Source organism: Diaphorina citri, unplaced genomic scaffold, assembly GCF_000475195.1.
Source record: "Diaphorina citri unplaced genomic scaffold, Diaci psyllid genome assembly version 1.1 scaffold1, whole genome shotgun sequence".
In the NCBI taxonomy this organism is placed as follows: Eukaryota; Metazoa; Arthropoda; class Insecta; order Hemiptera; family Psyllidae; genus Diaphorina; species Diaphorina citri.
The window spans coordinates 607,690-624,769 of NW_007377440.1; the positions used below are offsets into that span (position 1 = coordinate 607,690).

General features: G+C 33.2%; 1 protein-coding gene across 3 annotated transcripts in view; it reads left to right on the plus strand.

Moving 5' to 3' along the window:
• The window catches only part of LOC103505433 (transcription factor AP-2-epsilon), a 51,969-nt gene that overhangs the window by 12,824 nt on the left and 22,065 nt on the right, over positions 1-17,080 (plus strand). For all 3 annotated transcript variants that reach the window (XM_026820930.1, XM_026820966.1, XM_026821002.1), the window contains exons 2-3: positions 12,919-13,335; positions 16,559-16,693. In XM_026820930.1, the coding sequence (XP_026676731.1) occupies positions 12,919-13,335; positions 16,559-16,693 (552 nt within the window). The remainder of the gene's footprint in view (positions 1-12,918; positions 13,336-16,558; positions 16,694-17,080) is intronic.

Sequence of the window (17,080 nt, forward strand, 5' to 3'; positions counted from 1 at the left end):
GAAGGAGCTCTTCCACCCAACCAGTGGTTTTATTTATTTGAAGAATGAGCATCAGTCCTTGACCCATGAGAGCCTTTATTCCTTACCCCTCCCCTCGTACATAAAGACCAAAGTTGTGCTCAAGATTGACTTACATGATCGGTTTACAATCGCTTTACTATGGGTAATCAATCGTGAGCCAATGGGTAAATAACCAACAGCTCACCAGAAACCTTTGTTTAGTTCTCTCTTACTTTGGTCTGGATGTTAAATCCTCCATTTAACTCAACCATCAGATTGTGAAACAGGGGATTAACTTTGTTTACATGTTAGCTACCAACTTATCTTCGACAGAGTCACGGGTTAAAAAAATCTGGGAGCGGAGAGACCTATCAAGCCCGCCCACTTGGCTTTACTAGAGCTGAACACTAAATAGCCCCGGATTTAATTTAAACTTTTTTTGCCAAGGTGCACTTTCTCCCAGTCCAAGTCCACACATCAGGATCTATGAGCGATACGAAAGTAAAAAAAAAGTCATTAAAAATCTCCAAGTCCCAACTCTGATCACTGAGTACGAGGTGTTATAAATAATCGTTGAAGTTTTATGATAAATCAGTTAAGACTTGAGACGATGAGACTAGCTTACAGGGGGACTTTGAAGGTGTGAGCATCGCAGCTGTAATGGGAATGTGCTGGAAATGTAGGTATTATTGTTGTAATGATACTACCACTGATAAATTGGAGCAATTTTGGGTATTCTTACAGGATTTTAGCTGTAAATTCTTCACTCTGTTTTCTAACAGTAAATTCGTTCAAGATTCAATTTCATTCACTACTCTGGCTGATTTTAAGTACTCTCAGATCAAATATGATTCCTGTATTTCAAAATGCGTAATTGGCTAATTATTAAACTCAACAACGTGCTAATACGACGGTAGAAGAAAAACTTACGAAGAAAAGTTATTGCTGGAGGCATTTTTATCGCTCAAGGGCTCAAGGTTGTCCTGCGAGAGAGAGGAAGAGGGACGGAGAGAGAGAGTTCTCTGGAGCGTAAAATAGATTAAAGCTTGGAACATAAACAGCTGCAATTATACAATTACTGTTGACACCTTAAATACTACCTAGATTCCTTCCACATAATCTGTGGTCTGTGAAAGATGGGAGCGGTCTAAGCCTGCAAGAAGCTCTACGTAACTTCTAAAGTGGACAATAAAAGTTGATTGGGATGCAGTTGAGTTATGGAGTATCCCCAGTATGAAAGTTTTATAGAGTTCTCAACATCTCAATGAAAAGTGTAGATTCATGTATTAGTTTATCCAGCCCATCAAGTTTCCTTTAGAGCCACCAGTTGACTTTTACAGCACTGTTTGAACATTTCCAAGTGAGCTTAATACAGCTTAATCAAAAGCTTTATCTCTTCAGTTCCAAAACGTAGCGATGATAACATGTTTGGAGTTTGAGAAATCGAGAAAATTTTAAAACTTAAAATTAGAATGATGTCTTGTAAACTATACTATTCTCGTATTCGATAATTCAAGGGGGATTACTCACTAATGAGTGTGATTAACAGTCCTTTTCCTACAAGTAATAGATTTAGATATTATAAAGTTAGATTTTAGATATAAATAACATATGGGACTCTGGAAACATATATCTGTTTACGGGTAAATCCATTTTATAAATAAATACTTTTATAATATTAATGTCCATTTTGCATCTACATATACTTAATTATAGGAAATAGGATATTAGAAAGCTTTCTACAATAAGAGCGCAATGAACCAACAACTACTGCCACGAGTTTGAACCCTTTAAATTTCTTACTAAGATTGATTTATTTGGAAGTAGGTATGTCTTGTAAGTACATCACAGATTTATGTCACCTTGTTTTTGGAAGAAAAGACCAGTGAAAGAAAGACGCTTACACAATTAGGTACTTTTACCAACTTGTCCAATTCGTATTTTATTGATTAAAAAAATGGTTTCCTAAAATAGAGATTTCTTTTGAGATCAAGTCTTTGTTATATTATTTACTAAAAATGTCTCATTATAAAGTTGTTTTCATTCTATCAACTTCAATACCAAATTGAACGGGCACAAAAAACTTTAACAACGTAGGTACGTACATACTTACTGCTCAATTTATTTGCAAAAAATAAATCAATCTCTCATTTCAAATTCAAACTATACTGTCATGCAGTCGGAAATAAGAATCCTAACTTTCAATTTGTTCTATTTGAAAAGTGTGTCCTTTTTTTCTCTTTATAAAAATAAATAAAGACGAAGACAGAATCAATCAATTATCACTCATCAACTTCAAACTTGTGTGCTAATTTTAGATTATAGTTTTGGAAGACAAATTTGCGAGAAAAATTTGGACAGAAAGCTCGGCATTTCATCTTCTTGGTGAGGTAGCTTTATGCACACTCTGACATTTTTTGCTTACAATAAAGATCTCAAAAAATGAAAAAATATAATAAACGAAGAAAAAATATACCTGTCAACCTGTCGTTATTTCTATCTATCTACATAATTATATCTACCTAAGTAATGTCTACATTACAGGTAAATAAAATAAACATTAATTTGTCCTTTATTTTGACTTTAGTGAAAAACTGGATGTTGAGAAAAAAATATAGGTAAATAGATATAATGACAGAAGTATCAAATTATAATTAGTCCTCATAAAAAAGGACTAGCTTTGAATGAGATTATATTAGCTACTAATGACAACACTCTTTTTAAGGAGATATTATTTCGAATCAGTACCTACATTAGGTTTTATAGGTGAGTCACCAAATTACTTCAAAACCTAACTATCTTTTGATTTGCCTTTCTTTTCTGGATTTTACTGACTATTGCTCGCAAAATGAACTGCCAACAAAACATATACACAAATGATATTGATTTTTTTTTTTTTTTTTTTTTTTTTTTTTTTTGAGTTTTGCATAGGCTTACGAAAGACTGTAGAAACTTCAATGAATGATCAATCAACTGTCTAGGGCTCTCTTTTCATCCTAAAAATGACAATATCTTTCAGTTGAAACCAAATAGTCATAACAATGATCTTAATAGTGAAAACTGTTCGGAACCGGTTAGGTGTTTGATCAGTGACCTGTGAGCTTCCGGGTGACCCAGCGTCTTATCTGACAAGATGTTTACAGCCCTCGGCTAGTGACCCCCTCCCCCTAATCTTATCAGGCGTCGACACTGATGCAAATAAAAATTAACACATCACTGATGACGGTCTATTAATATGAAAAAAATAATGCGTGCGCACAATCAGTAGAAAAGCAAAGAGGGCGGTCTATATCTCTTCCTAACTCAGCCTTCTATTTCTCACGTGTGATTTTAACTGTTAAGGATAACGCCAGTAGTTCTTTCTGAAGGATATCTATCAAATATCCTGAGCGATACCCAGGTGACTTTTTGATAGTAAAAAAATTTCGACATCGCGCGCCGGCTACGAAATTTTTTTCGTCAGATTTTCGACAAGTGCTTTTAATTACTTTTAGTTTAGCTATATTTTTTTACTATTTTTCGTTCACTTTTTTCGGGTCTTGTTTTTTTTTTTTTTTTAATTTTAATAAAATAATGAAGTAGCACTGTGTCTACTGATAATCACGGACATTTATGCTAGTGTCGAATTTAAAATTCTAGTGATTTACATTTTTTTTTTTTTTTTTTTTTTTTTTTTTTTTTTTTTTTTTTTTTTTTTTTTTTTTTTTTTTTTCATAATGCAACATTTTCTGAATCTTGAAGATCTTATAAAAGTTTATCTGAATTAGTAGAATTTTAACCACTTTTTTCTCTCTTTCAAAAGTTTGAATTTTCATGAGTGTTTCAAATTATGATGCATAAAAATAATAAAATATGAAAAGTTATAATGTTTTGAATCTAAATATAATCTAGTGAAACTCACAACAAAACATACAATAATCACTGCTGATCGGACAGGATAAAATGACTCCAACGACAAGCGTATTATAAGGAATTTTGTCAAATGAAAAACATAGACATTTTCGAAGACTATAGGACTTTTGATAAGGTAACATTACAAAATTTGATAAATTAAGGATACGTAGAACCCTTTCTTTTGAAGAAAAGTTATGGTTTGATATTTTATAATTGAAAATAAAAAGTTTTATTTATTTATCTGTATTTTTTGGTACATATCTATTAAAATAATTTCCTTTCAGAAACAAAGGAAATAATATGAGATAGGTACTTATAGTTGTAGAGTTGTTTAGAGTTTCTGAAGAACGACACCCATTGTCCGCGAAACGTTTCATAGAAAAAGTTTCATGAAGGAAGTTTTGGCACATCCACTAACACGAGTTTTATGCTCGTCTATTTTACTTTTCCCAGTGCAAATTACACATATCACGGGTTTAAAATACACTTGGAGATTAAAAACCGAGTATTACACCTCACAAATAAATGCCTTGAGTACGCTTTTATATTATGATTACAATTGAATAGATAAATAATAATATTTACCTTGTAAAATGTTCACCAACAGTTACATATAAATTTTCAACATCAATAAGAAAGAATTTACAAAATAAACATTCATATTTTTTTCTTCTTCTCGCTTTTGTAATTTTAATCAAGTGAACATTCATTTTAATAACTTTAAATAAGATCGTTACAGTTATTAAGCGTTTCATAAATTTGTTCAAAAATTTATAATAGAAGAAAGAGTTTCAATTTTCAAATACATGATATAGGACTGCAGTCTGGCGTTGTGCCAGTATGACATGAATATATATATGGAAGTAAGTATTTGCCATAGTGAGAATGCCTTTCTGGTAAAAACTTTTCTAACGCAACGACCTATTGGAACAGTTTGCTATGCTGTAAAGTTTTAGTGTTGGAATCTAGAGTAGGTATCTTAGAGAGTGATGGATATACAAGCCTCTCAAGAGAACGTATTGGAATTTGGCATGTGAATTTCTATCTATAGCTAAGAGTGTTAGCAGGAGAAAAATGCGATAATTTATCTATGAAAATGACAGAGGAAGCCATTAAAAAACTACAGGCCTTAGAAATACCACATGTTTACGATTTTCCTGCACATTCGCCGTAAAATAAGTATATTTAATAATGAAAAGGAATAGAATTAAAGTCAATACTAATCCGTAAATAAATAAGAAAACGGGGCACTGCCCATAAAACACCTAGTTGAAATAGATCCGAGAAGGTACCTCTGGCTAAATACATAGCTTACACTGATTGTATTAATTGAAAGTAAATAATATATAATTTACGTTTATCACTTCAATCACGACATGGGCTTCATACAATACATACATGTCTGCAGTTCTGGGTATCATGTTCATGTTTTATCTACATGGTTCACTTTTATAATCTCCAACTCCTTTGGTGTTAATATTAAGGGCTGGATGAAGTGTCATTTCGATCGCCAACAAGTGAACACTTTCATGAAAGGACAAGGATTCAAACTTCCATTATTGAAAGTATAAAAATTCATATTTTCCTCTGGGAATTATGATTTTGGGTTCGTGCCCATTACGTACTCCCGAAAAGTAATTTCGTCACATCCACTAATTCATGTTTAACCATCAATTTCCTATTTACTTGTCTTTGCTACAAATCTGCTTGGTTCTTACCAAGTAACGAAAAGTAATTCCGTCACATCCACCAATACCTATTCTTCAATTATTTATTATACTTTTTCTTGGCTGAATATGTGGTTCGCAAACGAAGCATTATTTTCCAATTTCCATTCCCCTTAGAGAAATGGTTCCAAGTTATTCATAGCTATACTAGTACATAAAACTTGTTGGATAACAGTTAACAGTACAAACGTACTTATAATGTATAATTGGGACTCCAGTTATCCAACCCTTATGATTTCGTTATCTGACTGCGGATTAAATTTTAGAATGTACGACTATTTATATGTAGGTATGCATTATGTATGTCTACCTATGTATAATGTATGTACAATACCAGATCACACTTTGTTGTTTACATTAATTGATTCATTGGGGTTATTATTGTGTTTACAGTCCACTGGTGTGTTGATAAACTAATTAAATAAAAGATTATGTATCACGTATGTGTTAATTTATGTAACAGAGGTGTCTATGTATGAGACCGTTCAAACTTCGTACTATAAAGCGCAATGTGTTACACTTTTATATGTTCGCAATGCAAATATGTGAGAAGTTTTTGTACTCTATGTTGTTCTTGGTCCTGAGTAATGATTTAATGAATTGATATGGGAAATTGCAACTGGTTCAGTTTTACTTGCGTGACCACTGTGTTATGTATGGGATTTGTTCAAAAGTTGAATACCAAGTAGTTTTGAATTTTGAGAATTTTATAGGAATGCTTAATGGACGATGTCATTTGTTCAGGCAAACCAGTCAATATTAGCCACTTGGGGAAGGATCCTAATTTTCATAAAAAATCCTAAACGTGTTAATAAATAATTTCAATTATTTTCGAATAAAAATTACAAATACATTTAAATATGTAGTTGTAATAAAGTGTTCATTAGATTATTTTAGGTATTTAACATTGAACTTTTGACAAAAAGTAGGTACAAACTCGTGTAGGTACTAAAATACTGCATATTATAAAATAACTCTTTTTTATGCTTTAATCCGAAATAGTTTAGACAGACAAATTACCTAAAGTTGTAAAATTTAATATGTACCTATTTATTGAATAAACTTATCTTCAAGTTCTGCACCCTATGCTGATATAGTTAGATACCAAAGAAGGAATATGGGATCATTGCAAATATGTGTGCCAAAATTGCTCTCATAACTTGAGATGATGTCTGAACCTGCTCCTAATTTTGTTGCTTACAAATTTTCAGTTTTTTTTTTTTTTTTTTTTTTTTTTTTTTTTTATAGGTACCTACCAAATTCGGAATTTATTCACGTGCGGACCTGTCTATTGGTTCAGCTCATTAATTTAGCAAGTAATGTTGTAGGTCCTACAAAAAAGTATAAATGATTCTATTTAATCTACGTATTCGTATATAGCCAATCACATTTTTGGCATACTTTTATGGCTTTTTTATAGAAGAAAAAATACAGACATTAAAAATACGAGTATGTACATAAATATACCTAGAGTACACCATTCTTGCTTTTTGCTAATCTTGAAATGAAAACCATGAACAAGTAGGTAGGTAATGTCTTATTGTACCTCATCAGCACTTGGCCTCTTTGTAGCATTGTGTAAACTACCTAGGGTACCAGTCGATTTCGAACATCCTAGACTATTTTTTCCCAAAGAAATTTGAAATTGTTTGCAAGAGAGTTTACTATTATTGTCAATAGCAATGACAAATAAGTAGTAACTGTATTGGATATTGAGATTTTATAATACTTAATATGAGGTAGAGAGGTTCATTTATATAGGTACATGAGCTTTGCGTGTTGCTTGTTGACAATATTAAAATAGTATTCGTATAACATTCTCAATATCTTCTACCTGTTCAGTTCTCTGGGAATAGCATAATTTTGCAATAAACAAGAAATCAAAAGTATCTGTTTTGACCTCTTGCATATAAAATGCACTATCAGCGTTAACCAGGAGCTTATCATCTTGAGAATCGGATCTAGTGCTGTAATTTGCTGCAAATCTAACAGGGATAAACGTTTTCCTGTTAAGTTTCCTTGAGATTAATTTCCATCTTTCTTCCTGTATTTTCAAATTCCTGTAAGATTTTCTTGAAAGAAAATGTCAATGTCTGATTTTATATAAACATCGTCTTTAACTTGGAACGTTTTATTTCTAATAAAAAGTGTTCTGTATTTTTTCTATTTTACAATCTCTAGATATCTGAGAAAACTTTATCTCCACCATTCTATTCTCCTTGTCCTACATGGAAACGCGATAATTCAATTGTATCCACAACTATACTCAGACACACACTACTCGTAAGTTATCAAGAACCTGGTTCCCTAGTGTGATGTGATCTGTTTACGTTTTCCCCCAAGTTCACAAGATTCTCAGCGTTGATAACAGTGAAAAATCGCGTACAATCTGTGTGTATATATATAAATAAAATCAAAATCCTTGAAAAGGTACAATAATTGTGAAAAGGTGAAAACAATAAATATTATTTATCTCAAATTGCATAAATAAAAAAAGGAACAAACTTGAGAGTCCATTTATCTTTGGTGCTTAACTGTTTAGCCTTTAGCCCTTTGATGATCGTGAGTCTTTTGATCTTGCACGAAAATCTTTGGCACTCCTTCTGTCACATAAGGACTCAAAGAGATCGAAGATTGCGTTCGTGTTTTTGACATGTTGGTATTGTATACTATAAGTACCAATATCTTGGTGGTTTGCAGCGTTTGCACGTTATTATGTTTGCTTCTTTCTCTTTAATTTTAGCTAATTGCATTGAAAATTTAGCGAAGAAAACCAAAGACATTCGGTCATAATTTTCACTCCTAATTTTGTCACGATAACTTTTTTCTATCTTATTAAAATCAGTATCACCTCTCAAACATCCCTCCTTTAACGTTCTAATATACACTTACAATTTATTCATACTCTATCTTTAATCACACATAACATAACAAATACGTATAACATTGCTATCTTAAGGACAACAAAAGGATTAAGGATTAAATTTAATATAAATGACTCATAGACGTTAGAACTGGATTATCTTATGACGTGTTGAGCTTCTGAGAAATAGCTGGGTGTAAAAGTTGTTTGCTTTGTACCAGGGAAAGGACTAAATGCCAGATCTGTATTGTTTTCATTCTTGAGTGCCCTAACAACACGCTATTTACACCTATTTACTTAAGATCTTGCTCTTTACCTACCTACCTATTTAATAAAGTCTCTAAAATTCTCTAGACCAATGAAATTTTCTTCACCATGACGTACCCTTTTATTTATAATGATTTTAGATTTGGTAATCTAAAGTTTAGATTGTAAGGAAATCAGTTTTTTTTTTTTATTATTAGAAAATATTATAGGTACCTATAGATTTAATCTTTAGGATCAAATAAAATTTCAGTTTCTTCTCCCTAGTCAATCATAAAAAAACGGTTGTAAACTTTATTAAAACATTGGAGCTGACTTTACAAAAAGAGGATAATATTATTATATTTTACACTATCATCCTATCTTGAATCAATGGAGCAAAAAATCACAATCTCCCTAATTTTTTTATCCTAAATTTCATTTTATAATATTATATTTGTCATAAAATTGTCATAAAACGTACAAAACACAAATTAACCTAAAAGATAGGACCATTACGTTCAACCTCAAGTTGATTTTATAAATCAAGTTGGCAAATTTAATGTCAAAACCGTATCAGAGGACAGGGCAGAATTCAGGCTAAGGACGAGAATCACCAAGTTGATTTATATTATTTTCATTGTTGGCAATTTCTGAAAATGTCACTCAAAGAAAATTTTCCCAAGGAAAAACTGAGTAATCTACTTTTTTGCGGACATTTAAAGGCTTATTTTGTCCCAACATTCTTATTTCTTACCATTAATAAGGACCATGATATCTTGTACAAATGTTATGCAGTCCCTGTATAGGTGTATGGTTACTTGTCCATTATTTTTATCAGAGTACGAATCTTTTTGAAAGACACATCAAGAGACCAACACATCTTTAAAGTGTCGCCAGTGGTGTAGTTTACTCAGGGAGTACCAAGTGCTTGATAAACGACACGTGGGAAGATATTTATAATAACACACAAAATATAGATTTACGAGTATTCTTAACTTAAAGAACATTGAATTATACCCAAAAACTTTAACAATGACAATTTTCCCTTTAACTATTTTTATATCCTAACATTTGACTGTTTTACAGTTGAAGCATTAGTTTTTATACCTATGGCCAAAAAATAAATGTTTTATTCTTTTATAATATTCCTTTACTAGTGCTGATACACCACTGGTCACTGGTTCAATGCCATATTTGGAAAAACTTTGGGTCGTCTGTTTAGTTTGAGTAGAACTTTGTGTATATCTGGTAACCGCTTTCCCTCTGATGCTGATGGTTTGTTACTGTCATGCCAATAAAATGTTGATGCTCCGTTGTGATTAATTCGGCTATGAAGAACTGTGTTTTGGAATGTTGCTCGATACTATCTCGAGTTGTTTTATTTTGTCTCTGATAACTGCAAGATAGGTATGCAATTCTGAATATTAATTCATGTGATGTTGTTTTCTTTTATATTTTTATTAGTTTTGATAAAAACGATTGAAACAAGTCAATAAAAGTTCACTAAACGAAGGACTTTTTGGTCGAGTTTATTTGGAACCTTGTTATGTGCATCTGTTGAACCTGAAGAAATTCTCAAACCGTTTAAGGTAGTGTTCAGAAATTGAAATAAATTGATAAGAAAATTCGCTTAGTGTACCACTCAGCCCGACCAGGGCTAAATCAAATTGGGCAAGTTCACCATTTCTTTGAGATTACGATGAGCCAATCTTTGTTATGAAATTCATAAAATCCCCAAAGAAAACGATATAAAAAGACCTAAAATGACCAAAAGATAAATGATTTTCATTGAAAAAGAACCTTTCCTAGTGCTACTGATTAGATACTGTTACAGAGGCATCTAGAAACCATCCATACTACTTTACAACTACTCATATTGGTAGAAGTAGTTTACTATTGATATATGTATTATTCAGTTTTAACGCGAAGGAATGCGTGTTTAATTACTTTTTGCCTTCTCTCCAAAGCTTATCTCAAGTGCGAGATATAGGTACCTATAATCTCGTAGGTTTAAGATATTTATGAGATTGATTACAATTTTTAACTCACATGATGGATGTTTAAGATGGAAGATTTGAATGTTTGGATGTGACCTAAATATCTTGACCAATATAGGAACGTCTGCTCACTCTATACCCTTGCTTTTGTATGTAATGGAACTTAACGGCCATATAGCTAACTTTGATGCCTGTATTCCACTACGTCTCTTTTCATCACGCCCCAATCTACAACCAATACTTCTCAATATAATAAAAGTTACAACACTAACCATTGCTGATCTAATCTGTCTAAACGGATTCTTTCGAAAAATCATAAAACTAGAAAGATTGTGCTATTTATTTTATACCGTACAAATATATGATTTAAAAGTTTTCTAAGTTCTATAAAGCTTACTTCAGTTTAGTTGGGACTGCAAGTTGTATATTTTCTACACAGGTATAATATCGAGTGAAAGAAAGAAATGTATAAGCGCAACTTTCTAATAAAGTGAGGAAGTTTCAAGCAAATAAGGTATTTAAACAATTTTTTAATCACCATTATAATGTACCAACCTATTCTGCAGATATGTGTAGATATAGGTCATATAGGTAACTTCTATGTAATGTAGATAAACTTGAGCTCATATAACTTGGCTATATGGTTCAGAAATATAATCTAACCTTACATAAAATATAATGTGATTCAGCCTTTAGTAAGAATGCAAGCTTGTGCAATGTGCAAAATCTAACACTCATAATAATTATTACGAGTTTACCGTCATCCTACTCATGTATCTGTATGATTTTATTTTCCTCAAACGGCACTGGGAAACTATATCAGCTTGACAATCATATAGTTATTTTTATTATAACTTTTTTTCATTCGACGCCATTTTCTTTTTGACACCCTTTTCAGTATGAGTTGATCTATTAATAACTACATTAGCATGGTCGCTGTGACCCCCCGTAGGTCTAATTCGGAGTTTCAGCTTTCTAAATTCAAAGGCAATGGCTCATATGAAAATTCGTTTTCAATTCTGATTGCTTCGAAGGGATTTGAAGTAAACAATTTACATTTAAGTATACTCAGTGCTTACCTACTGTATACTTTATTTTCGTTAGTAAACATCACACCTGTTTTTAGACAACAGTCGCTATTAGCTCCAGCTTTGAACACCGTAACGGCGAGACGCGACTTTTTTGCCTATGAAATTTCTCGTATGATGCGTAAACAGAAGACAGAAGTATAACGTTTGAGGCAACGAAATGAGATCCATTATCTTAATACTGCTAAAAGTTTATCCCGTGGAAGCTTATTGCTCATTGCATAATTTTATTGAAGTTTTAACGGGTTCTAAGTATGAGGTAGCCCATAGTTGACATGTCTGTACGTCTAACAGACCCATTAGTCCGCGGTCCTAAGCATCAATCATTTGAGGAAAAAAATTTCAAGTAGCAAAATTTGGGAACAAGTTTTTTGTTCTTAAAGTACAACACATCTATGTACTGATCATGGTCTACGCTCTATTAGGTGATTGGTTTTTGGGTGCTCCCCGATTTTTTTTTCTTTTTTTTTTTTATTGATCTCCTGTTCAGTTCTCGATCATTATTGTAGTAAGAACCGTAAGCTCATACCAAAAGGCTTGATATCTTGTACAGAGTGCTCGGACCTCGTCTCTAAATCTTGAAGAACCGAAGATGACGTTTTCAAAACAAACTTTTTCAAACCTGATTTCATTCAATCGAGAGACCTATCTATTGGTTTTATTAAAGTTAATAGCGTTCATTAATAAAATTTAATACTCGGTCTGAATACAAACTAAGGGCAAATCAGTCATTACCTTCGCTTACGGTAGTCTGTGAGTAAAAAAAAGAAGCGAGCTGAAATTATCAGTGGATCTACAAGAGTCAGGTGTGTGGAATTTGCAGGCAACTCATGGAATCAATTAAAGTTCCCATCCCAAACGGTCAAACTTTAAATACGGCCACTTCGTCATATTTGATGTGAGATGGAAATTTTGTTAGACAGTCTATAATCTTTCTCTTTACACGTTTCTACCGGTCACATTAAGATCATCAGTAGCACGTTCCCCAACAGTAGTACACCAGTAGTTCACAATTCGTATGGAATTCACAAAGAGTCCTCCATCAAGACAAGACATCAGTAGTACGTATATTAAAACAACCATCTCTTTGTCCTTTGTTTCAGGACCGGCTGACTGGTCATGGAACGATCGCATCCATGGGCTCTGGAGGCGGTGGAGGCTCCTCCCCTTTCTCCCCGTCCCATCATCACCACCACCACCATCATCACCGGAATACCACGCCCACCAACACTGGGACCAGTGGTGGCAACATGGCCCCTCACCACCAAACCGATTTCCAACCTCCATACTTCCCACCGCCATTTCCTCCGACACATCATCATCAACATCATCAAACATCTAGTGCAGGATCTCCAGCCACGATGGAATATCTCAATGACCCTTACTCCCAGACGCTCAATTCACTGCACCAGAGTGCAGCCCAGGCGGCAGCTCACCATTACAATCAGCTGACAGCAGCTGCCGTCACTGTGGGGCAGAGGCATGATGTGCGGCGCTCAGAGTCCGAATCTATTCATGTGGTAAGTACTTACTTTACTTTCCGTGTCCGCTTTGACCAATGACCGTGTCAGATACTCCTCTTCCAATATTCTGCAAGGATCGCCGCATCATTTACTAGCAGGTCTTGTTCGTTGCAGGTAGCACTTACGTTTGGGTAGACGGTAGACGAGAAGATGGGTCTCGTCTATTACTAGGTATAATATAGGTTATAGAAAGAAGTTCAAACTCCCAATTAAATTTTACTAGCGACACGCTCCACTCATGCTAAAATATGTGGTCGCTAGTGACCTCTCCTCAAGATCCCAGACAACCAGGTGAACCCCTCATAATCTTCTCCTCTATTTAGAAGGTACCTATAAAATTACCCAAGGTGTCATTAATCCCCACACTCCGTTACAAACTGAGTAAAGAAACGAATAAAAACGTAGCAAAATACCTCTAAAGAAGCTTTTTTTGCAGAGTAATTAATGTTTTTCGCACATGTACAAAGACTGCGAAATATTTTGTTTAAAAAAAAAAATGTATAAAATTTCTGATGGCTTTTTAAGTGTATTTTATTAAGCCATAAAAAACACTCAAGTATTTTTAAATGTTGTAAATTACAGGAACTGTGAATAGTTCCCTACGACAAATTGCCTATTTAACAGATTGCTTTCTTTAGTCCTATTTTAATTGACGCTATAACACGGATGAACTTCGTACGATTCGGGTTCGTTAAATATCTTTATAATTTTCAAAGTATGGGTATACAACGTACCTAGTTATAAAGAAGATGAAATTAATCTTAATTTTCAGACCCATCTTGGTCCAGTTTTGTGTAAGCTATCAGGGAGAGGTAGATTAATAATTTTACACAGAGTAGTTCAAAATTAACTCCACTAACGGAAATTTTACATCACAATATTATAATGAAATTTAATCTTGTTAGGCTTCCACTCTGTATATTTCTTTTAGGTTTTGAAGTTTAGTATTTAGAAAGAAAATAAATATGAATACTTCTCTAGGAGAGTCAATCTGTCAAGTAGCAACATATTAGTATAGGTAAAAGAACAACGTCTTCACTTGACTAGGAACTTTGGAAACTGTAAGTAATTTTATTTTACAAGAGATAAACAATCATAAAATTAAAAAACCTACAGGAGCCGACATGTTTCGTCATCTCCTGATGACATTTTCAAGGCGACGGCTCAGTTTGAAGGAATTAAGAGGTTTAGAACACAAGACATCTACTTCGCACAAAGTTGTAGGAATATTATTATCTAACATGTATTGGGCAAACCCACTCTTTTCAGGATGTTTATTTTTGACACTCGAGTAATGTTCTTTGATTCTAGTGTGGATAGGTCTAGCTGTTTTACCTATATATTCCCCATGATCAGGTACTCTAATTCTGTAAATACCCGATTTATTAATAGGTTCTATGGTATCTTTGTTGTTGTAAAGTTTATTTTTCAAGGTATTATTATTGTAAAAACTTACTTTAACATTTTCTTTTCTTTGAATAACATGGGCTATCTTGTAGGAAGTTTTTCCTGTGAAAAGAATGTTGTTTATCTCTTGTAAAATAAAATTACTTACAGTTTCCAAAGTTCCTAGTCAAGTGAAGACGTTGTTCTTTTACCTATACTAATAAATATGAATGGTAAACTTTAAACTCAAACTGTATCAAGTGTAGCAGGTAGATAGCGGAAGAAGTGTATTGAAAAATTGCTTGCTAAGGAAATATTAAATTTGTATAAAAACGAGCCTATCCTATATTAGTCATAAATGATAGTGTTAGGATTTGTGTGGAATTCCAAACGGACTCTAGGCTGGTGAGATCATTTCTTGAATAAAATCTTGGAAATGATTTTCAGCCAATTAGAAAACATAGGTACAGACCAACAAACTAAACCCAAAGCAAACTATTTATGAGACAGTGTGACTCGAAATTCGATTGAATCCGACCTGCCTCTTTTTCCGCAATAAAGATCGAAATGATGTTTTGGATTAGTATAATATAGTACGGATAGATGCTATTTATTTTCTAGTTACCACAAAGAAAAACACATAAGTAATTATGAAAATAGTCACACAAGAAATACATTAGAAAACAATACATTCCGATTACCTAACTCTTTAGAAAACTAATGACTGCAAAATTATATAACTATGGAATTCCGGGACTGTACCCTAAAAATAAACCAGGTCATTTGAAATATTCTGGTTTGAATAGTTTATTTTCGAATTACTGACATGGTTTTCATCATAATTATCTACCTTTCATTTTCTCCTACCTATCTTATGCAGAAATAGATTAGCACTTGTGTCCTCTTCCATGCTATCCTATTCAAAGTATGTAGGTATGTATCTAAATAGAATCCCTACACGCAGTTTGGTTATTATCAAAACTAGGATTTAATAAAGCTATGACTGATGTCTTATAAAATAAAATTCGGGCACAGAAGTAAACATGGGTATTTCCCATAAATCTTTGCAAAATAAGAGGTACTGAACTCTTCTAATGATAGCATAGTATAGATTCCTTATTCAAAGGATAGTTCCACCACTTTCCCATTCTTTAGTTTATTCTGTTCGGGTACGAGTTTCAAACCGAACTAAATGCAGGAGGATATACACTGAAGAGGTTCTCAATACATTACTGACAACTTACTAGGAGTATTTAAGTGTCATTCTTAGTAATTAGAAATCTGCAAGTTGTGTAACACTATGGTGATTTCAATGACAGCTTTTAAAACATGCAGTAAAGTACTTGTAAATATGCACGGAGCACTTTACTCTGAACGTGACGAGTTTGGATTGACTTGGAAATCACTAATAATCACTAGGAATTACTGTTTTCTCAACTTCCTATACGTACGATAGTTTTAATTGTAATGTCATTTACTGATTTGATAGGCATGTGCTTTTGAGGAATTTGAAACCGTTGACTTTTATAAAAAGAGTTGATTTTAGAAATAATATTTCAGAATTCTGGATAATGTTTAGAGGTACCTAGTTAATCAGTAGGTCTCTGGAAAAATTTGAATAAGACTCAATGACACAAGTACTTTGTACAACTTACTAAAGTTTCTACCTGTTCTGTCGTAAAAAAATAATCAACTGTCTATAGACAATAATCCTGTGCCCGGGTTTTGATAGAAGGTATTGAGGGAATCTCATGCATCCTTTCCATTACTTCAAATAAGTTGAGTCCTTTTTTCATCCTTGTGCATAATGAACTTTTGTTTTTATTATTTTCAGAGCAACATGTACACGTATGAAAGCAATAGAAGGAGTGAATACGGGGTCCGAAGGTCGGACGTGTTAGTACATCCCAGTATTGACGACCCTCTAGCTTTACACAACGCGCTGTCTTCTGTAGTCGATGATGGACAGGTAAGCCCATTTATAGCCAAATCAATAAACAGGGATCTAAAATTAAAATTACCTATAAATAGGTCAGGATAATATTATATTCAACATTTCACAGAGTACCCGTGAATGCGATCAAGAGGTAGGTCATGCGAATTTTTAAAGAGTCCTAAAAAGCAACGAAGGTTCGCAAAATTCCAACGAAAACCGCAAATTGAACAAAAAGCCACGGAGATCAGAAGTACCAGATTTTTCTCCAATCTGGCATTATTTACCCGACTCGCGACTCTTGTTCTGGACTTTATTGTTCTTCAAAATATGCCAGTATTGCTCGCATATTTAACACTCCCCCTCCTAAGGAATTAGATATTTTCAAACTTTTCATGTTTTTATAAAAGGGATTTGATGACG